Below are 24052 nucleotides of genomic sequence, written 5' to 3' on the forward strand. Positions count from 1 at the left end.
ATTTAATAAATGCTGCTGGGAGAATTGGCTAGCCATATGTAGAAAGCTAAAATGGAATCCCTTCCTTACACCTTATACAAAAATTAATTCAAGATAGATTAGAGACTTAAATGTTAGACCTAAAACCATAAAAACCCTAGAACAAAACCTAGGCAAAACCCATTCAGAACATAGGCATGGGCAAGGACTTCATGTCTAAAACACCAAAAGCAATGGCAACAAAATTGACAAATGGGATCTAATTAAACTAAAGAGCTTCTGCACAGCAAAAGAAACTACGGTCAGAGTGAACAGGCAACCTAAAGAATGGGAGAAAATTTTTGCAATCTACTCATCTGACAAAGGGCTAATATCCAGAACCTACAAAGAACTCAAACAAATTTACAAGAAAAAAAACAACCTCATAAAAAAGTGGGCAAAGGATATGAACAGACACTTTACAAAAGAAGACACTTATGCAGCCAACAGACACATGAAAAAATGCTTATCATCACTCACCATCAGAGAAATGCAAATCAAAACCACAATGAGATAACATCTCACACCAGTTGGAATGGTGATCATTAAAAAGTCAGGAAACAACAGGTTCTGGAAAGGATGTGGAGAAATAGGAACACTTTACACTGTTGGTGGGACTATAAACTAGTTCAACCATTGTGAAAGATGGTGTGGAAATTCCTCAAGGATCTAGAACTAGAAATACCATTTGACCCAGCCATCCCATTACTGGGTATATACCCAAACGATTATAAATCATGCTGCTATAAAGACACATGCACACCTATGCTTACTGCGGCACTATTCACAATAGCAAAGGCTTGGAATCAACCCAAATGTCCATCAATGATAGACTGGATCAAGAAAATGTGGCACATGTACACCATGGAATATTATGCAGCCATAAAAAAGGATGAGTTCATGTCCTTTGTAGGGACATGGATGTAGCTGTAAACCATCATTCTGAGCAAACTATCGCAAGAACAGAAAACCAAACACTGCATGTTCTCACTCATAGGTGGGAACTGAACAATGAGAACACTTGGACACAGGAAGGGGAACATCACACACCAGGCCTGTCATGGGATGGAGGGAGAGGGGAGGGATAGCATTAGGATATATACCTAATTTAAATGACGAGTTAATGGGTGCAGCACAACAAGATGGCACATGTATACATATGTAACAAATCTGCATGTTGTGCACATGTACCCTAGAACTTAAAGTACAATTAAAAATATATATCCATGGGCCAAAGAGAAAGTCACAAGACAAATTAGAACATATTTTGAACCAAACTAAAATAAAAATACAACATATCATGATTTGTGGGATGCAGTTGAAACAGTGTTTAGAGAAAAAATTATAACATTAAATGCTTATATTAGAATAGAAAAAAGGTCTCAAATCAAAAAATAAGCTTTCTTTTTAAGAAACAAGAAAAAAAGAGTCAAATAAATGTATAGAAATTAAAAAGTTAAAAGTAGAAATCACTACATTGAAAATAGAAAAACAAGAGAGAAAAATGAGTGAAACAAAAGCTAGTTCTTTGAAAAGATTAGTAAAATAGATAAAACTCTAGCAAGACTGGCAGAGAGAAACACAAATTTCTAATATCAAATGAAAGGAGGGATATCATTACAGACTCAGCAGATGTAAAAATGTATAAAAAGGAAAATAACAATCCTTTTTACATAAATTCAACAATTTAAATAAAATGATAATTCCTTGAAAACCACAAACTATTGAAACTCACCAAAGATGAAATAAATATCCAAATTGTGCTAAAATTATAAAAGAAATGAAATTTCTACTTAAACCTTTTCTGAATAAAAATCTGCAGGATCAAATGGCATAATTGAAAATATCTACAAAACATTTAAAGAAAAAGATAACAACAAATCTATATAATTTCTCCCAGAAAATAGAAGGGGAAACATTCCCCAAAATCATTTGATGAAGCCACAATTACCCTGATAACAAAAGCAGATAGAGACAATCCTAAAAACAAAACAAAACAAAACTATAGACCAATACTGCTTATGAACACAAATGTAAAAGTCCTCAACAAAATATTAGCAAATTGAATGCAGAATTATGTAAAAAGACATATGCCACTACCAAATGGGGCTGATTTTCCTGGGAATATAGGTCTGCTTCAGTATTTGAAAAATAATCTATATAACCCACCCTATTGACAGTCTAAAGAAGAAAAGTAATAGTCATATTAATTGATGAAAAAACTGTTTGATGCATGTCTATTCATAGTAAGAAAAAATTAAGTAACCTAGAAATAGAAGAGAATGTTCTCAACCTGATAAAAGGTACCTACACCAAACCCCACGGCAAACATTATGCTTAATAGTGAAAAGCTGAATGCTCCCCTTCTAAGACAAGGACAAGGCACCCATACCATTGCTATATAACTTTGTACTAAGAGTCCTAGTCACTGCAATGAGACAAAGAAAAGGAGCAAAAGACATAAAACTGTTCTATTTGCAGATGACATTATTGACTATGTAAAAAATCCCAAGGAATTTACCAAAATCTTCCTAGAACTGACAGGTGAGTTTAGTAAGGTTACACAATATAAAGGCAATCTACAAAACTCAATGGCATTTGTATAAGTTAGCAATGTATAATTAAAAAGTAAAAGAAAAAAAAAGCTGACCCCAAAATAAAATACTTAGGTATAAATCTAACAGAGCATGTACGATATATATAGATGAATGATACCTACATATATGATATATATGACACCTATATATGTGATACACATATATGATACACACGACATATATGATACATACATAATATATATGATACATACACGATATATATGATACATATATGATACATACATGATATATGATACACACAGATATGATACATACACGATATACATGATACACATATATTACACACATAGACGATACATATATGATACATGTATGATACATAAATGACAAATACACATATGATACATATATGATATGTACATATATGATACATGTATATGATACGTACATATATACAATACATGTATATGATACGTACATATATATGATACATGTATATGATACGTACATATATACAGAAAACTACAAAATGAACAAAGAAATCACAGATGATCTAAATAAATATACTATGTTCATGAATTAGAAGACTCTACATAATGAAGATATCAATCATCTCCAATTAGAATCAAAATATCACTAGAATTTTTTGTAGATATAGATATGTTGATTCTAAAATTTACATAGAAAGGCAAAAGAAATAGGTAAAACAATTTTGAAAAAATAATAAAGTTGAAAAAATAATAAAGTTAAAAAAAACTGCTCAATTCTAAACCTTACTATAAAGCTATGGTAATTGAGGTAGTAGTGTAGTATTGGCAAAGAAATAGACAAACAGATCAATGGTGAAAACAGATTTCGTGCAGAAGCATGACGTTGGATTCATACATCACACCATATACAAAAATGAATTAAAGATTTTCATATAAAATCAAAAACAATAAAACTACTAGAAGAAAACATAGGCAAAAACCTCCACAACATTAGTGTGGGTAATGATTTTTTTTAATATGATCCCAAAAGCACAGGCAACTAAAGCAAAAATAGACAAATGGGATTGCATCAAACTAAAAAGTTTCTGCAGAGCAAAGGAAGCAACAAAGTCAAGTGATAACCCACAGAATGGGAGAAAATATTTGCAAACCACACATCTGATAAGGGGTTAATATCAAAAGTACATAAGGAACTCAAACAATGTAATGCCAAAAACATTAACCTAGTTAAAAAATGGGCGAAAGATTTGAACAGACATTTCTGAAAAGACGACTTACAAATTTCCAATAGGCACATGAAAATATGCTCAGCATCACTAATCATTAGGAAAATGCAAATTAAAGCCACAATGAGGTAACACCATACACCTGTTAGAATGGGTTTATCAAAAAAGATGACACTTAAGTTGGCCAGGATGGGAAGAAAGAGGAACTCTTGCACATTGTTGGTGGGAATGTGTGGAGTACAGGTGATTTCTTTTCCAAAATGCTTGGGACCAGATATGTTTTGAATTTTGAATTTTTTGGGATTTTGGAATATTTGCAGAATATATACCAATTGAGCATCCGTAATTAAAAGGTCCAAAATTCAAAATACTCCAACAAACATTTCCTTTGAGCATCATGTTGGTATGCAAAAAGTTTTCTAGTTTGGAGGATTTAGGGTTTTGGATTTTTGGATTAGGGATCCTCAACCTGTACAGTCATTATGGGAAATGGTATGGCGGTTCCTCAAAAAACTAAAAATAGAACTATCATATGTTCCAGCAATCCCACTTCTGGGTGTGTATCTCCCCAAAATTAAATCAATTGTCAAAGAGATGTCTGCACTCCCATGTTCACTGAAGCATTATTCACAATAGCCAAGATACAAAAACAACCTAAGTGTCCATCAATAGACAAATGGGTAAAAGAGCATGGTACTGCTATAAAAATAGGCATGTAGACCAATGGAACAGCATACAGAACCCAGAAATAAACTCAAATACTTACAGCCAAATGATCTTCGATAAAGTAAACAAAAACATAAAGTGGGGAAAGGACACTCTTTGCAAAAAGTGGTGCTGGGATAATTGGTTAGCCACATGTAGAAGAATGAAATGGGATCCTCATCTCTCACTTTATACAAAAATCAACTCAAGTTGGATTAAGGACTTAAATCTGAGACCTAAAACTAAAAATCCTAGAACATAATATTGGAAAAACCCTTCTAGATATCATCTTAGGCGAGGATTTCATGGCCAAGAACCGAAAAGCAAATGCAATAAAAACACAGATAAATAGCTGGGACTTAATTAAGAGCTTTTGCATGGCAAAAGGAACAGTCAGAAAAGTAAACAGACAACCCATGACTAATATTCAGAATCTACACAAACTCAGACAAATCAGCAAGAACAAAACAAACATAAAACCAACATATGAAAAATGCTCAACATCACTAATGATCAGGGAAACAACCCCATTAAAAAATCCCATAAAAAAAAAGTGGGCTAAGGACATGAATAGACAATTCTCAAAAGAAGGTATACAAATGGCCAACCAACATATGAAAAAATGCTCAACATCACTAATGATCAGGGAAATGCAAATCAAACCACGATGCAATACCACCTCGCACCTGCAAGAATGGCCATAATCAAAAAATCAAAAAACGGTAGATGTTGGCATGGATGCAGTGATCAGGGAACACTTCTACACTACTAGTGGGAATGTAAACTAGTACAGCCACTATGGAAAACAGTGTGGAGATCCTTAAAGAACTAAAAGTAGAACCACTATTTGATCCAGCAATCCCACTACTGGGTATCTACCCAGAGGAAAAGAAGTCGTTACACGAAAAAGATACTTGCGAACACATGTTTATGGCAGCACAGTTCGCAACTGCAAAATCGTGGAACCAGCCCAAATGCCTGTCAATCAACGAGTGGGTAAAGAGACTGAGATCTATATTTATGAGATACTGTGATATATAATAATATATAGATATCTATATATATATATGTATAGCTATATCTATATATACAAACAATGGAATACTACTCAGCCATAAGAAAGAATGAATTAATGGCATTCGCAGCAACCTGAATGGTATTGGAGACTGTTATTCTAAGTGAAGTAACTTCAGGAATGGAAAACCAAACATCATTTGTTCTCACTGATATGTGGGAGCTAAGCTGTGAGGATGCAAAACTATAAGAATGATACAATGGACTTTGGGGACCAGGGAGAAGAGTGGGAGGGGCACAAAGGATAAAAGTCTACAAATAGGGTGCAGCACATACTGCTTGGGTGATAGGTGCACCAAAATCTCACAGATCAGCACTAAAGAACTTACCCATGTAACCAAACACCCCCTGTACCCCAATAACATATAGGAAAAAGAGAAAAGGTAGCATGTACATATAATGTAATACTATTCAGTCTTATAAAAAGAAGGAAATCCTAACCTTTGTGACAACACGGATGAATCTAGAGGACATTATGCTGAGTGAAATAAGGTGGGTGCAGAAAGACAAATATCGTATGATCTCACTTAAATGTGGAATCTAGAGAAGTAGAGAGTAGAATGATGGTTACCAAAGGCTGGGACAGGGAATGGGGAAGGAATGGGGAGTTGTTGGTTAAAGGATATAAAGTTTAAGATAGACAGGAAAAATAAATTTTGAGATATATTGCACAGCAGGGTGACTATAGTCAATAATTTATTGTGTACTTCAAAATATCTAAGACCATAAATTTGAAATGTCTCACCACAAAGATGCTAAACAAGTGAAGTGATAAATATGTTAATTGTCTTAATCATTCTACCCTGTATACATACATAAAAACATCACATTTTATCCCATATGTATAATTATGATCTGTCAGTTAAAAATATAAATCAAAAAAAAAAAACTGCTAAATAAAATTTAAAAAATGAATTCAGAGAAAGTATTACCATTTGATTTTTGATAAAGGTGCACAAACAATAAAGGATAGTCCTTTCAAAATTACATTTAAAGTATTAGACATCCATATGTAACAAAATGAACATTTACCTAAACTTCACACCTTATGCAAAATTAACTAAAAAGGTTCATAGCTCTAAATGTGTAATGTATAAACTATAGAACTTTTAGAAGAAAACATAGAATAAAATCTTTATTACCTAAGGTTAGGCAAAGGTTTCTTAGACATGACATGAAAATCACAATCCACAGAGAAAAAGATAATCTGGATGGCATCAGAATAAAAAGAAATTTGCTCTGTGAAAGATACTGTTAAGAAAGGGAGAAAGCTAGCTACAGAGTGGTAGAAAAATAATTACAAATCACATATCCAACAAAAGGCCTGTAACTGGAATGTATAAAGAACTCTCAAAACTCAACAATTAGAAAACAAACCAGTTTAAAAATGGGCTAAAGACTTGAGCAAACACTTTATTAAAGAGGATACACGAATGGCAAATTAGCAAATGAAAGTATGTCCATTTCTATTAGCCAATATGAAAATGCATATTAAAAATTGCGGTATGATATTAGAATTGGTAAAATGAAATGTACTAATACTAGAGAGGATCTGGAGCAACTAGAAGTCTCAGACCTTGCAGGTGAGAATGCAAAATGGCAAAGGCACTCTGGAAAATGGTTTGACAGTTTCTTGTAAAGGTAAACACATACTTACCATATGATACAACAATTTCACTTCTACATTCTTACCCTAGAGAAATAAAAATATATATTCCCACAAATGTCTGTAAAAAAATTTTATTAGCAAGTCTATTCATAATTGCCCCCAAATGGAAACAACTCTAATGTTCTTCAATGGTGGATGGATAGACAAACTATGATGCATCTAAACAATGTAGCACCACTCATCAGTAAAAAGAAATGAGCTATTGATCCACACAACTTGGATATAAAAGGAAGTAGGTTGAGTGAAAGAAGTCAGTCTCAAAAAGTCACTGTATTTTTTCACTATATGACATTTTCAAAAGACAAAAAATATAGTTACGAAATACAGATCAGTGGTTATTTGGGTAGAAGAGTTGGAGACAAAAAGGTAGTACAAAGTTTTTTGTGGTGATCGAACTGTTCTGTATCCAGATTGTGGTTGTGATTACATGAATCTATACATGTGTAAAAATGTATAGAACTATACACCAAAAAAGTCAATAGGTTATACATGTTTTGTAAGTTGCTTTTTTCGAGCATGACTATATCAAACATATCTTTTCTCATCACTAAATTTAAGTCTTTTTCATAAGAAATATCATTAATGAATTTATAAAAAGTAGTGTCAGTGTGTTGGGAAGGGACAGAAAGCTAAATTTAATTGAAATGAGGACTGAGTGGGAGATAAAGTAGAAACAAAATAAGTGGAAAAATCACATTTGGGTGTAATAAGAGAGTGACTATGTGTTACCAGGAAGGAAAGATAGGGTGAGGGATGTGTTTTTGGTTTCTCTTTAAGAAGGTAGAGATTTCGGCACATTTAATCTCAAGTAGGAGCCAGCTGAAAGGAGTGATCAGATATAAGAGAAAGCAGCTGGAATAATTAGTAGACTGAACTCCCCCAGAAGATAGAAGGAGAGAGGACCCAGAGTACAGGCAGAGGAATGAGCCTTGGATTTGAGGAAGGTATTTATTTCATTATATATAGCGGGGAGGGAGATTAGGGATGTTAATGGGTTTGGTGTTGGAAGTTGAGAAAGTTATGTTCCGATGGTGTCTGTATTTTCTGTGTAGAAGGAGATGAAGTCATCTCATAAGAGAGTGAGGATTAGGGAGAAAAGATGGAAGGTTTCAGGAGAATGGAGAGGGATTGAAAAAGTTATTATAAAGAAAGTTGATATGAAATATGTGGTAGGATTTCTCATCTTCATTGAGAGTTCACTAATAGTTTTCCCTACCTGTGAGGGATAGTGTCTCTTACAGAATATTTAGTAAGTAGCTTGTCAAAGATACTAATCTGCATTTAAAATAAAAGTACTTTTATCATAAAAACATTTACATGAAAATGATCAGAGATTTGATGGTCATAAAATTGCACAATTGAAATGTCATTCTGGATATGACCTTGGTAGCCTCTGAAGAGATCTTTAACAAAGGAAAGAGAAATGAATGAAATTACAATGTTAAGTTAGAGTACATTATGATTCATTATTTCAAATTCAGTGTTGGTTATTCCCGCATGCATAAGGTAGAATGGCCTTGTATACACTCTCTCAGAATAAATCCTTGCATTGCAAGAACTTAAGTCAATGTCAATAAGTTGTGAAAGGAAAGAATAAAACAGTGAACAGTGATCTCTAAAGAGACTTGAAAAAGTGAACAATCAGAAAAAGGCTTTTGCTGTGTAATCAGTTTTTGAAAAGACAATCATTGTTTTGTTAGGAATGTTAACGCCGCCTTCTCTAGAAAGGACATAAATGGATAGTATCAGGGGCTTCCCTTGGGAATTTATGCATAAGAAATGATTAGGCTCCCATTTATTTGATTTGTTAACACCTCTCAGGAAAATTAAAAATACGTGGTGGTACCAATAAAAGTTCTTTTGGGAAAAATGCCTATTTAGTATTGAGAAAGGAAAAAAAAACATGCTTTTGATTAAGAGGAAAGAATTAAGAAATAAATGAGGGACCTAGATTCTAATTTAAATGATCTCCCAACTTCTCTCTCCCCATCTATGTTAGCTCACCCCAACGAGCCTCAGTCTTCTCATCAGAAAATGTAGCTGGCTCTTGCATGTCTACAACTAGATTAGAAATATACTTCAGTAAAAAAGAAGCCACCATTCAGTTAGACAGATTTTGCATGGTTCTGATTTTTTTCCTAAAGAAATAAGTTTTCCATAAATACTATAAAAGACCCTTTGGGAACTCAAAGAAGCAGGGATTTCCAGAAATTATACCCTGGGATGTAATGAGGCTAGTATTAAAACTATTGTTTAGTTGTTCTATCATTCTATTGGTAATGGTAACAAGAGATAACCAGAATATTAACCTCCAGTTAAAAGTGTCAACAGTAATAACACTAAACCCCACTGATAAACATTACAGCTTTCCCAAAATATGACAACCAAGGTTAGTTAGGATAATCTCCAAAATATAATACATGCTATATACAAAGCCAGTTTTATAGAATTCAGTTTCTGTGCCTCAGTTATGTTTCAACAATATATGCACATGTATGTATATATTTGTATGTACACATATTGTTTTGTTTTGTATCCTGACACCAAATAACCAATTTGACAAAAATATTTATCCTTAAACCAGCCATTTTGTTATAAAAAGTTTTCTTTACAAAAATCAGAGTTTCTATAAGATCACAATAATTAATTTTGCCAAAATTATAAACGAACATGGACCCAAAAAATGCTTGGATAAACTTATCATTAAAAGAACACTTCCAAGGCTAGTCCCAATGCAGTGGTGTTTACAACTAATTGATCACAAGCAGTTGCAGATTTCTTTGTTCCTTCTCCACTCCTAATCCTTCAATTGACTAGCCTTAAAGAAAACTAAAAAAAAAAAAAAAAAAAAGTAACACGTCCTTCCAGGACTGGTTTTTCTAAGATCCAGTCTATGCACTGGCTACTAAGATGTGAAAACATAATTCTACCAGGAAGTGTTGACATTCTTTAATATTATTTAAACTCTCCACATATTTGACCAGTGATGTGTCCAATACATCTATAATAAAAATAAAAAACCAATAGCAAAGTAGTTGTTCTATTTTTATAGTACTCGCTCTAATTTCCTCTATTCTGAATCTAAGGAATGATTTTAATCACCCTGTAAAGTTTCCTTATATGTTTTTTTCACATTTGTCAAAATATTCTATTAGAAAAAGCAGCTCCTCCTTCCACTCTCAGCCCAGCATAAATACTCTGCATATCCCTTACTTCTTTTCCCTGTTTATCCATTGAAAGTTGAGCTAAACAGTGTAAAACTCTATTTCGGAGTCACAGAATTGACAGCCGTTTCAGGAAAAATCCATTGTCTGCTATATGCTGGTGGTAAAATTGCAATGAAAGGGGTTCATGTTTCCTGATTTTTGCCCAGCTTTAATAGAGTTTTTTTTTTTTCATTTGATAAATATCTATTACAGAGTGGAACATAATACAATTAAAACAGTACCTTGGGACAATGTGACTAGACATAAGTCATGAAGAAAGAATGAGTATTAAGACCTCTGGCCTCGGACTCTGCTGGAAGAAGTGAAATGTGTGCCAGGTGAGGTACAGCAATCAGATGTCCCCCAGTTTCTCAAGTACTGAGTCAAAGGATACTGGGAGGAGAGGTTAACAGGAGTGAATGCTACTATATATTAAATGTTATACAGCCGTTAAGAGAGGACTATCAAACTACACCCTCTGGGGAAAGGCAGACGGGAGAAAAATGCTCATATGGCTAGAAAGCTAAGACTGCAGAAATCACAGGAATTCGGTTCCGTATGCACTCACTGAATAATGAAATAGTACATTTAGAAATTAATTTTATACGTCATTCATTGTTATACAAAAAGCTAAAATATAATTGTTTTCAAATCATTATAAAGATTAGAAACTATCTCCATTGTTTTCATAGCAGAGTTCTCCAGACGACTTAAAAACTGGGCTCCAATTTTAAGACAAAGGAAAAAAAAGTGTCTGTTTTAAGAATAGTTCTCATAGCAGATTAGGAATTATACTAAAACACAGCAAAATGAACATTAGAACACATAAATATTAAAGTCTCACCATAGTAATGATACTACAGAGATATAAATGCTCATATATTAAGGGAAGCGGAAAGTGGGTGTATTAGTCCATTCTCACGCGGTTAATAAAGCCATACCAGAGACTGGGTAATTTATAAAGAAAAAGAAGTGTAATTGTCTCACAGTTCAGCATGGCTGGGAAGGCCTCAGAAAACTTACAATCTTGGCAGAAGGAGAAGCAAACACATCCTTTTTCACGTGGCAGCAGGCGAGAGAACGAGTGCTCAGCGAAGGGGAAGTCCCTTATAAAACCATCAGATCTCGTGAGAACTAACTCACTACCACAAGAACGGGATAGGGGAAACAGCCCATGATTCAATTTTCTCCACCTGGTCCCTCCCACAACAGGTGGGGATTATGAGAACTACAATTCAAGATGAGATTTGGGCGAGGACACAGCCAAACCATATCAATGCGGAAAAAGGTCTGTAGTCGGCCACTTGAAGAGATCCCTGTCCGTGTCTCCCTTGCCTGAATTTAGGGATTTGAGGGGCACTTGGTAGACCCTTTCAACAGTGCTATTCCATCTTGTTCTAGCTCCTTCATCCACCATTTGAAATTAATGGCACTGGGCTAAGGTTGGGCTTTCTAATGATTCTTTGAAAAATGAAAATTGAGGAAGGGCCATATAATTAACAGCTGTTCTTATCTGAAGTAGATCAGTGTGGCACATCCTTTCTGAGAAGAGATCTCTCCTGGAATAGGAAGCAGGAACTACCCAGTTTAGCTGAGGGTGGAGAATAAAGAGAAAATTGGAGATTGAAGCTCAGACTAGAAACATAGCTCCCAAGGGTAAACTTCAAGACATGAAGGGCTGGTGGAGGGAGGATGTGAGGGCACTGCCAGCAGTGAGAGCTGATGCTGCATGGGGAGGTATTGGGCACCAGAGGCACAAGACAGGCCTGGACTGGCAGGAATTGATCCTGCACCCACTGGGAATTTGCTGCAGACTCAGCAAAACTTAACCCAAGGGGAGACAGGACAACTGATTCCCTAATTGCATGTGTAAGAACTCCGATTTCACAAAGTGCGTGCCCTCCCCTACCACACACACATCAAAGATATGTGGACAGGATTTTCAAATTGGAGTGTGCAAATTGTGCACAGGCATGAAGAATCACTTTCCAGATCCTCAACTTTTATATATGTATTTTTCTAAAATTTATCTGCTTAGGAATGTACCTATAGTCAGGGACACATTTCATGCTGGCACTCCTTTCCAGAACAAAGCTTTTCACCAAATTTTACAAAAGAAGGGTACACCTTTCACTTAATCTGAACTCAATCCCTCAATCAGGGTAGAAAAACTTCTTCGAGTCTCCACTCAAAGGAACAAAACAAAATATTAGTATGAGCAAAGCCTCTTTTAATCAGGGCCCCCTTCACATAAACTCATTGTAGGACTTCAAACTTTCCCTGTCCAATACACATTTCTCTAAGACTGAAAGTCAGCATTAGAAGTGGAGTGTTTTGGCCTTTGTTAGATGTTGTCGTTTCATATAGTCTGTAGAGTAGGGTAGCAGGAGTGATGATACCGCGTGTCCTACCCAATCCCTGAGACTGACAGATACTTTGTCAGAAGAAACGTTGCCCATGGTGGCAGTGACTCTGGTGGTTAGAGGTTTTCTCTTATATACTAGTTTTGAAAGCAGCATTTAGTTTCTTCAACATGAACTTGCTAATTATGAGCATTTAAAAATTTATAAGATAAAGGTTACTAGTATTTTAAAATTTGGGATATGCTTATTTGATTTTCATAGTATGCACTCTTCACAAATGAAGGTTTTAGAGTGATTTTAAAAAAAATAGGCCAATAGTCAATGTGTACCATTTTTCTTTTTATATTTTCTGTTCATTGGTCTTATATTCCAGCTATAGGAAATACAGGACCAATGAAAGTTTTCACATGTTAATATGATAACTCCTACAACTACTAATATTGAATATATTCAGTGTTCCAGGTTCCATGCTGCAGGGCCTTATACATTAGCTTTTTAAATGGCAGAAGATGGGATTCAGACTAAGGTAGTCAGATCCTAGAGCCCAAACTTTTTTTGTTTGTTTGTTTTTATTGTACTACATGAGTTAATATTTTTGTTGTTTCCGAAGTACAAGCATGCCATTTCAAAACATTTTTCAATCTCAATCCTAAAAGGTAAGACAGTTATCTTACAAAAGTACCTTGGGTAGAATTTAGGACATCACAGGGATTTAGGAAATATTCATTTGTGATCTCCTTCCTGTCTTAAAAGGAAATCTATTTGTCTATTCCATATGAAATCCAATGCTTGTCTTGAGAGGAAGACTTTTTATTATATTTTTATAGCTTCAGTTAATGCTCAGATTTAGGAGTTACAAATAACATGATAAAATTTATAATTTAAGCACTCTAAATATCAGACATTCCAAGTTTGAGGAAATAAATCAAAAGTAACCAATGAATGCCTGATGGGAAATCCTGATGCTGTAGAGATACAGAGGTGCCCGGCAATGCCAAGAGCCATGCCCAAATGCCCAAGGGGACCAGGCTTGTAAGGACTTATGAGAATTGCCCTAGTGAGCTTCTCAAATGTCATGGGATTTTCAGAGGCACTGAAAGAGCTGCCAGATGTGTCTCTGGATTTGCATAGAGAAGGGAAGCATCATGAAAAAGTTTCTATAACTGAATTCTGAGTTTTCTCGTGAACTACGGGTCTCCAAGGGAGTCAATCTGGAGCTATAAATAATAGGTCATGTGAGGTAAAATCAGCGGAGAGAAGAGTCCTGGAAAAGCAGGGTCAGCTGAGTAGCCTGGGTTTTAGGGGAGTGGTGAGTAGTTCCATGAATAGGTTGTGGTTGCATGTGACCTTTCCCATTATGTTCTTCCCATATCCATGCTCCTCCTTCTATCCTTTTACATTCAAACAGCCCTGTCTTGGCTAGTATCTGCAGAACCACAGGCAGCCTTCCACATGCACCTGCAGCCCAATAGCCTAGAAGTTCCGTGGGCTACAAATGGTAAGTACAAGAGTATCAGTTGGTCACTAGAGCAGAAGGATGGCCAGACGAGTAGACAACAGTTGGGAAGCCTAGAGACCTATGAGCAACATCCCTGGTCCATGCTTGAACTTTCCACCCTTTGTGGGTCCCTAGAGGGATTAATTAGGAAGATGTATCCTAGGACAAGTCTAGACCACCTGCTAAGCAAGGCAGTGCAGTAGGAACTAGACATTTCACATTTATGATGTTTATGTAAATGTTACACATTTTCAGTCACAATCAGGCATATCCAAAAGAAATTTGTATTTCACATTAATTTAAGTAGAACTTGCTGAAGACATGATGCTAGAATTCATGTTTAGATAAAACTTTTAGGAAAGGCATTGGGAGAGATATCTGCAGGGAGGTAGATGTTTCAGAGCTTCATAGTTCACTATAAACCTGCACATATGGTCAGGCTCCTGCCTATAGCATACAGATGAAAACTATCAAGAAAAGGCTCAACTGAAAATAAAAACACTCAGAACCCAGAACCTATCTAGGTGTGTATGCTTACTCAGTATTGGCATAAACATAAGAAGAACAAGAAATTCCTCCAAGGTACAAGTTAACCATTTATTATCTCCTTAGTCTAATCACATAATGCCTAACACCTCTATGACACTCACTAAGACTGCAGGTTTGGATATATTATCCCACTTAACTTTCAACTACTATGGAATTCTGCTAAAAAGTTATCTAGAAACATGACATTTCCACTTGTTTAAATTTTCTCTTTTCTTCTGTTTAAGCTACTTTATTTTCTTCAGGGAGAATTTTAAAAATACTACCTTGAGTCAAGAAGACAAAGAAAGTAAATTGCTTATGATTTGAAAGCCATACCTTTACATTCACGGATTGATGGTCTTTCAACCTAACTCACTATGATATTATGTTTGATCATTTTTCCCAGGTAAGTGAAAGTCACCCAGTAATGAACTGATTCTGTGCACTTATTGCTTCCTTTTCTCTCCAGTATGCCTCAGGAATTGGATCATTAGTACAGTAAAATAGCTGTAGTCTTGCTCTGTACATAGTGTTGTACAGGCCAGTGAATCACTGTGAGATGCTTTTACTCTGTGCTCATTTAGTGCTCCTTTCCAAAGAATAGTAGTTTAGAACTGCCTGAGGTCAGTCTTTTCATTTAAGTCAGAAAATGGACATTGCTTTAGATCTGAAAAAAAGGAAATAAAAAATAAAATAGAAATAGGAAAAAATAATTCATGTCCCCAGTGAACTTGGCATTTGCTTCAGTGCAACTAGACATAGATCTAGACTGCTGCATAATATAAACAGTTTTGCTTTGCCATTGGTCCATGTGGCTGCAATTTTAATGGACATTAACATCTTAATATATTAAAGTCAAATGAGATTTGATTATGAGGAAAGTTTATGCAGTCATTATGAATAAAAATGATTTAAATGGAAAGTGCTAATGTTCACAATATAAATTTGCTAATTGTCTTTCTGTGGCAAATATCATTACTATAATAGGCACTTATAGTTACATTATATGGTACAGAAACATTAGAAAATTTGATCTTAAAATAATATTTTAGCATTACATCTTTCTTTTTCAAAACTACTAACATCCTTCATGTTGGGAAACATCAATGCTACTCTAAATGTGTCAGCATTTGTAAATGCCTTGAAGATGAAAAATGCACTCATGGGCCAAGTAGAATCTTTCAAATCCCCTTTTAAAGGAAAAATGGCTTTCACTAGCTTTTGAATTTGACTCACAGAACAACTTGTAAGATTTAACAATAAACTTACCATAAAATATAACATCCATGTTATCTCTAATACTAATGGCAATGAATGGGCTTTTGATTTTTGATCTGATCATCTCACATAAAGTGATTTTTAAATAATTCACAAAATAGTCTCCATTCCTCAGGTGTAAGAATGTCTTCTACAAGAAAAAATGTGTGGGATCCAAAAACTTTGTGATTCCATAAAGACCATATACACATAAAATGAGAGAGAAAAATGTATACAACCACTCAAATATTCAGATATGTTGTATGATGATTTGGTTTTTATTTCAGAGAGAAAAGGAGGGTTGAATTATTTTTGGTCTTGATTTGTTGAAGCCACTGTCTCACACTCCCACCTGGTTTTGAATGTGTAAATGTCTTATATTTGCTCTAGGTAGATAATAACCAATCAGTAATCAGGGTTATGAGTTCCGGGTCCATTCTTTAGTGGACAACTATCATGCTATGTTGCTTATCTAACTCTCTGAGCTCTTTAAATTAAAAAAAAAATTAATCTCATTCTATTCTTAAGTAGTACTGGAAAATCATGCAAGAATGTCTAGACATCTAGAAAGAGTTCAGCACACAAGTACACTACAAATAACATCATGCCCATGGGACACAAACTTATCCTATGGACTATATTTAAATAGAAATTTTTCTGTCCCATCTCCATTTCCTTGTTGTCAATAAGTGTAAATTGCATTAAGAGAACAGTAGTAAAGTCAATTATCTTCTTTATGGTCATGAAGATGACATATAATCTCTTGGTCAATGTAAATTAATTTATCATAATTCATTTTACCAAATATATTTAATATACGTATTCATTAATTGAATACTTACTGATGCCATATTAGGTAACCAGCATAGTTCTAGAGAATAAGTATATAGAAATAAAGCTGCAATTGTGTTATTGTTCTCAAAAAACTTCAGTATACAGGTTAAGTACATTGACAGAAGAATATACAGGTTTGAAAAGGGAAATGTAGGAGACCTACTTGAATGAGGTGAGGCATTCAAAAAAAGAAGATTCTCGAAGTGGGCTATGCCTGATCAATATTTGAAGTTGGAGAAAGAGTCATCTAAAAAAGGAAGCAGAGTATTGGTATTTCAGAGAAGTAGAACAGTACGTGAAATGATTCAAGACATGGCAAACTAAAGGAAATTTTGTCTTGGTTTGACATTAGTGTGCAAAGGAGGGCATGATGAAAAGACCTCATCACAAAAGACTTTGCCTTGAGTTTGGAGTTTATTCTAAAAGAAAAGGAGATAGCTGTATTGAAGAATTTTATGGAGAAAGAATATGATCAGGTATGCTTTTAAGAGTTTCACCTCTTACATTATTATGAAGAATTTGATAGGAGGTCAACACAAGATATTATGTGAGAAATAAGGATCTGTCCCAAGGCAGTGACATGAACATGAAGAGTAGAGAAGACCTTATGAGAAGAGTTGGTAACCTTTAAGATGAAAGTAGCAAAGGGAGGATCTAGGTTGAATTATTCGTTTCAGACCTGGGTCATTGTAAGGAATCCTGGTGTTACTATATTAGGGAATGTTTCTAAGAGTAATTGTGATGAGAAGTGTTGAGTAAAAACAGTTGAATATAAGACTATTGTGGGGTCAGGCACTGTGGCTCACACCTGTAATCCCAGCGCTCTCTGAGGTTGAGGCAGGAGGATTGCTTGAGCCCAGGAGGTCGAGGCTGCAGGGAACCATGATTGCAACGCTGCACTCAAGCTTGGGCGACAGAGTGAGGCCCTGTCTCTAACAACAATAACAACAACAATAACAACAAAAAGATTACTATGGAATATACAATGACTTCTAGGTAATTTTAAATATAGAACCAGAGTTCAGGAGAGATAACTGAGATGGAAATGTGGATTTTGGAATCTTTGACATGCATATCTGAGTATAATTATCCAGGGAGATTGTATACAGAGAAAAATAACAAAAAATCAATGAGAAGATGTAGAGAGCACTGACCATTAAATAATACACAGCAGAAGACCTAAAAGTGCAAACTGAGAAACGGCTGGAGAGATAAGAGGGAAGCTAGGGAGTAATGACTGTCTGTGGAAGTCAAGTGAGGAAAAATTTTAAAATTTGGAAAGGGGTCAAAATAGATGAGTACTATGGAAATGCGTTGATAACAAGAATGTACATTATAATGACCTATTTAATTATGTTCAACCATAGGATGATAGGATGAGGACTGAAGCTGATAGAGAAGTAGGTGAGAAATAAAGAAGAAAAGGCTGAATGTGCATAATGCATCCCAGAATTTTTACAAGGTGTTAGGCAGGATGTGATTTTCAATGGAATATGCGAGGTGCTATTCTATTGGAGGTGCTAGAAATACATCATTTCAAATATACATATTCCTATGTCTCTTAAGTACCTAAGAAGCAAATCGGTTTTTTCCAGTGCATTAGACTCTCTGTTTGTAAATTTGCTGATCCCTGTAGCCATTCCTACATGTACAAGGCATTTCACTGAGAAGTGAAAATGTAGCCAACAGCAAAGCATTTAGGCTGCACAACATCTGGCAATCAGTTTGAAAGACTTTTTTCACTCAGTTGATTAGTAGCTCTGGTCTAACACAAACCCATCCTTTATTGCCCTTCAGTTCACAATGACAGCAAAATCTGTTAGAGATAGTATGTTTTGGGGGCATGTGAGGCAACATGAGTTTTGGACAAATGAGCTCCATTTAAGTCCATTCTGGAAGTGGCTAAGTTGACTATGTGTGTTTTTTCTGGGTGTTAAGAATATATTAAATGCAAAAAGAAGATACCAGAAATATCACTGTATCATTATTTATTTAACATATTTATTTAATCTTTAGAAAGATTTTATGTCAGGAACTGCCCCCAGGTACTAAGTAGCCCAGGATCTCCAATACATGTAACAATAAACAAAACAGGCAAAAATATGGGCCCTAAACGGGCTTACATTTTAATACAGAGAGGGGAAACTACAATAAACAAAAGTAAAATAATTGTATGTTAAGTGGTGAAGACCTCTGGGGAAAAAATAGTTAATAAGCAGGGAAAGGGTGCTAGAATTTTTATCTGGGCGACGGGGGGAAGGGAAGATGAAATATGAAATAGGATAACCCCACTAAGAAGGTAATATTTAATTAAAGACCTAAAATTATTGTGGGATTAAGTTATGGAGATACCTGAAGAAAGAAAAAAGCAAAAGAGTATGAAAGGGTGAGTGCCTGCCATCTTCTAGAAACAGAAGGATAAATATGGCTGGAGAGAAATTTAAAAAAGAAGAAAGTAGTGAGAGATAATATCATAGAAATAATGTGAAGAGAGACTCTAGACCATTGTAAGGTCTATATTGAGTGATTTTCAATAGGAAAAACAAATTCTAGAGTTCTAAGGAACATCTTAAAATCTTAAAATATATCATTTACCTGTTAGTCTATCCTTTCTTTTGAGGGTGGTACTTCTGCAAATCACCTCCCAGATCTTCTTGGCACCATGATAGAATACCTTTCTTCTCAGAGACTAGAGAAATTGACTATGCACTTCTCTGAGAGTGAAGAGATAGTTTCAGGAGATACACTGAAGGCAGTCTTTGTGCCATTCAAAAAGGCTGATAGTGAGAGCAACACGGAAATTTGAAAGAACCTTTTCCAGAACTCAAAGAGAAATCTATGGATTGAAATCAGTTTCTGTATTTCATTAGCAAAACATTCCCTAGGAAAAAGAAAGCTTTCACATGAGAATTTTTGATATATCTCAAAAATGTACTCTTTTGCAACTAAAATACAACCCTATAAATAATATCTCCTCAAACGGAATATGCTTCTTTGGACAAAGAAAGAGGAGAAATGCTGAAGAAAATAAGCTCTGTGGATCTTCCACATAATATTTTCTTACCATTCGTATTATTGTGATGGCTTTTAATTGTCTTCTTGAATATTCCTGAAGTGGTATTTTCAACTGGAGTTTATATATTAAACTGGTTCACAGAAAGAGTAAGGAATAAGGACAGTTAGGTAAAAAGTATTTCGTACCACTAACTTAATCAATAGTGGCTTCACCTATTGTAGAACCAGTATATAATTTTATACAGTATGCAGCCACGGGTCTGGAAACCTGGGCTTTTATCCTGACTATGCTATTAACTAACATTTTAATACTCTAGATCTTCATTTTCTCACCTGTAAAATAAGCAGTTGAATGGACAATAACCACAGCTTCCTTGTTAGGTGATCTATAAAAATCGGCTGCCATGGGTAGAGTTGTGTCCAGCTTCTCTAACAAGAACCAAGCTTAGTAATCCTTTAGTGTTAATTTACCCAGAGATGCCACTTACACAGCACCGTACCCACTCCTCATTTTTCTCCCACAGCTATTATAGACCACATACTTCTCCCTAGCCAGAATTCAGCGTCAAAATCTTCTTTTTTCCCCTGACAGTGTCTTAGGCAACCATAACCAAAATAATGGGAGATGGCACTCAAGTTGCAAGCAATTTGCTACTTATCATTAGGGGCATGGTTATATTGAAGGCAACAGTTCCTAGTATAGCTAAAAAGAACACTTACATCCCATCAACCCTTTCCTCCCATCTCTAAAGCATTGTAAGATGTCGTCAGTTCCACCAGCATAAAGCAGTTGCTGATACCCTGGGCATAACCAAAATGGATCAATTAGCTTTACAATTAAAGAGACGTAAATGTATAGAATTCATTTCCCTTCTTTATGAAGTCGGCCTCTGTCCTGAGAGAAAAGTCTTCCACAAAAGTAACAAACTCACACCTTCAACAAGTAGAGATACTAGTGATTTCTTGATCTTTGTCATCCTGTCCACTTATTTTGTTAATCTCCAAATGTATAGAAGCTTAGACCAAGGAGCTATGTTTGTTTCAGTTCTGATGAAAAGCCCTAACAATGTCATTAGATAACTGTGATAAATTTTAATCTGATGACAGCTTGTGACCCACAAATTGCTGTTTAAAATTAAAATGCATTTAAAATAAAACTGGCAAGAGAACTATAATATTAAACTTGCAATCTGTTGTGATAAAACACCAATATATTTCACCATATTAAATATGAATACAATGAATATTCAGCATCTTGCAATTGAAATATAAAAATGCCCTTAAATGCATTGTCTTATTAAATTAAAATTGGTTGATTAATCTTACTTTTTATCTTTGTTTTGCAGTTAAAAAGTTGAAGTAGAGATGGATTGGATTGGCTTTGGTAATACACCCTTTGGCAGAGCTCCAGGTATAATCTAGGGCTACAAGCTTTTAGGTTTCTCATTTGATGAGCAAAAGTCCTCTATTTTTCTCATCCCAAATATTCATCTACAGTAAATTAAGACATGTTTTTCACATGCTTAAGTTTATTTATAACTTTTAAGATATAATTACTCAAGGTGTATTAAATGTTATCTTTAAACTTTTTTATATGTTAGTTTTGAAAAAAATGACTACAATGCTATTGTTGGCAGACCAACTAAATCATTGCTAACTTAGTAAGAATTGAAATTTTTCTGTAATGAATGTTTGTATCAGTCTATTATTAAGCAATACTATAAATAAAACTCAACCCAATGTGTATGTTTTTGTCCCACATTTCAGCATTGAAGAATTGTATGTGGTAATGAAAGAACTCACTACAGCTGTTTGCAAATAATTTAATAATCAAGTCATAGCTATTTTCTGGTTTTCAAAATGTACCAAAGAACTATTGAAAACCCCACAATATAACATCATAATTATAACAATTAACATGTGTATTTAATAATAGCTTTAATAACCCTATGCATTATTTGCTCAAAAGATTCATGATACATTTAAATAATAGCATTAGCTGGAATAAGAAAGAACCATATTTCACTCCCACTATTGTACACAGAGAATAAAATTCACCCACTCTTTTAAAAAAGATACCGCAAGGATTGTAATTTCAAACAATAATTTTTTCTCATTACCCCTAGAACATAGTATACGCTCAGCAAATGTTGGTTGAAGGAATGAATGGTTATGTGTGATTGGATGAGAAGCACACTCAGGGAAAATGCCTAGTCTCTGGTTGTTACAGGACTGCTGCATGGACAACTGCTGTCACAGTAGGGTTTCTAAAATATCTCTGCCACATTTTATTTCGGTTCATGTGTATGTGACAATGATAAGGAATTCAGCCCAGCAAGTCCTCTGCATAAAATAGAGGTGCTGTGTATCCAAAAAGCAGGGACACCACATATAATATCTCTCAGGTACTTCCCCAGGTTTGCTTCCACACGATACTTGACATTGATTCTGGTGCCTCAAATCTATTTATATTTGGGAGCAGTCTCACTGTTACTCTTAGTTACACCTTATCAAATCTGTCCTAGGGACAGTGCCTATCCCAGGGTTTGAACTGTAATTTTTATTTTTATTTATTTTTTAGTGCCAGCGGACGCTAGCCATGGTGCTGAAAGAGACAAGAGGATTCTATTTGAAACCTTTCCTTCCTCTTATTGGTTTAGAAAATTCGAGTGACAAGAGCAGGGGCCAAAGGAGCCTGGAGCAGCATCACTAATGTGAACCATGTATTTCGATCTTTTGGGCGGAGATGTGGTCCATCAGGTTACAGCCAATGCCTTCCTATGGGCGCTCGCTAGACCAAGAGACCTTAAGAATGTACCCGCTGCAGTAGAAAAGCTTACATCCAGCAGAATGTCTTGTCCCTCTCCTGAAAAATTGACAGTTAAGTGCATAGCCTAGAAACAAGAGCAGGGAATCTAGACGGAGGGGAGGCGAAGGGGGGAGCAAACCTGCATTCATATTGAAAATGTTCACTAGTTTCGTGTAAGGTAAAGAAAAATCAAGATCTAATTTTAGCTTAAGTTTTCGGCCTCAGTTTTCCAACAGGTGCACGACTCCCTCACCCCTTTCCTGTCAGGTACTGTCCTGCTTTACCTTTTTAGAAAGGCTTTCTTCGCCAGGCAAGCTTTTCCTAGAGTCCTTAAGCATGTGCAGTTGCCCATCTCATGCACAGCTCCGGCTCTACGCCTGGCAACCCCTTACCTGCAGTGTGAAGATTAAGGAGCAGGCACAGCGCAGGGAAGCCGACTGCTCTCCACATAGTGTTTGCATTGAGAGGTGGAGGAGAAACTCCACCACGACCCCTCTTCAGGTAAAGTACTATTAGAAAGAGCCACCGCCAAGGGTCTTCTAGTCTCCGGGATTCGTTCGCAGGTCCTCGGCTGGGGTTTGCAGAGCAGTCAGTCTGTGGCGCCAGCACAAACCAGCATCGGCTTCAACCTCCCTAAGAGAGGGAGAGAGGAAGAAGAGTAGGAGGTTGCGGGCAAGGGGAACAGAAGCGCTCAGAGGCGGCAAATGCCTGGCCTTCTGGACGCCCAGAAGCCAAGGCGGAGACGGCAGGGTGGACTCCGCGCCAGCCCAGCAGCCCAGCAGCAGCGCCGCGGCTACTGAGCATGCCCAGCGCCGGCCCTCACGAGGCACGGGAGTTTCAAAGTGAAATTCCGCTTCTCCGGGTCTTAGCGGCGGCTTGGAGCAGAGTAGGCTCCATCGCTGGGGTGGTGGTGGTGAGGGGTGGGGGAAGGGGGAAGTGCGGGGGAGGCGCTTGCTGTGGTTACTAGGGACCCAGAGTCCATCAAAAATCCGAGGGTGGGGTGTAGCTGAGTGAGAGTAGATGGGGGTATGACCAGAGAAGCCAGAGGGGGGAGCTGATGACAGCGTCAACCATGCCACCCACCCTACTCTTTCCCCAAATCTTGATTTACAAGTGGACCGAGCTCACTGCCTAGAATTGGCGTTTGCAGATTGACCAGCTTCCCAGGACTCGCCTACAGGAATAGAGGTGTCTTCCACTACTAAGCATTCTGGCTGCTTGGGGAAAGCGTTCCCAAGGCAGCTTGCTTGGTGTAAGCGTAACCATATATCTCGCGAGCGCCTTCGTCCTTCCTACAGCTTC

General features: G+C 36.1%; 1 protein-coding gene across 1 annotated transcript in view; it reads right to left on the bottom strand.

Moving 5' to 3' along the window:
* PTPRR (protein tyrosine phosphatase, receptor type, R) overlaps nucleotides 1-23659 on the bottom strand; it is a 309826-nt gene extending 286167 nt beyond the window's left edge. Inside the window, exon 1 of the mRNA XM_011976642.1 lies at nucleotides 23143-23659. Within this exon, the coding sequence (XP_011832032.1) occupies nucleotides 23143-23200 (58 nt within the window). The 5' untranslated portion in view covers nucleotides 23201-23659. The remainder of the gene's footprint in view (nucleotides 1-23142) is intronic.
* Nucleotides 23660-24052: the final 393 nt, after the last annotated feature.

The sequence above is a fragment of the Mandrillus leucophaeus genome, unplaced genomic scaffold (assembly GCF_000951045.1).
Source record: "Mandrillus leucophaeus isolate KB7577 unplaced genomic scaffold, Mleu.le_1.0 Scaffold169, whole genome shotgun sequence".
NCBI classification, from domain to species: domain Eukaryota; kingdom Metazoa; phylum Chordata; class Mammalia; order Primates; family Cercopithecidae; genus Mandrillus; species Mandrillus leucophaeus.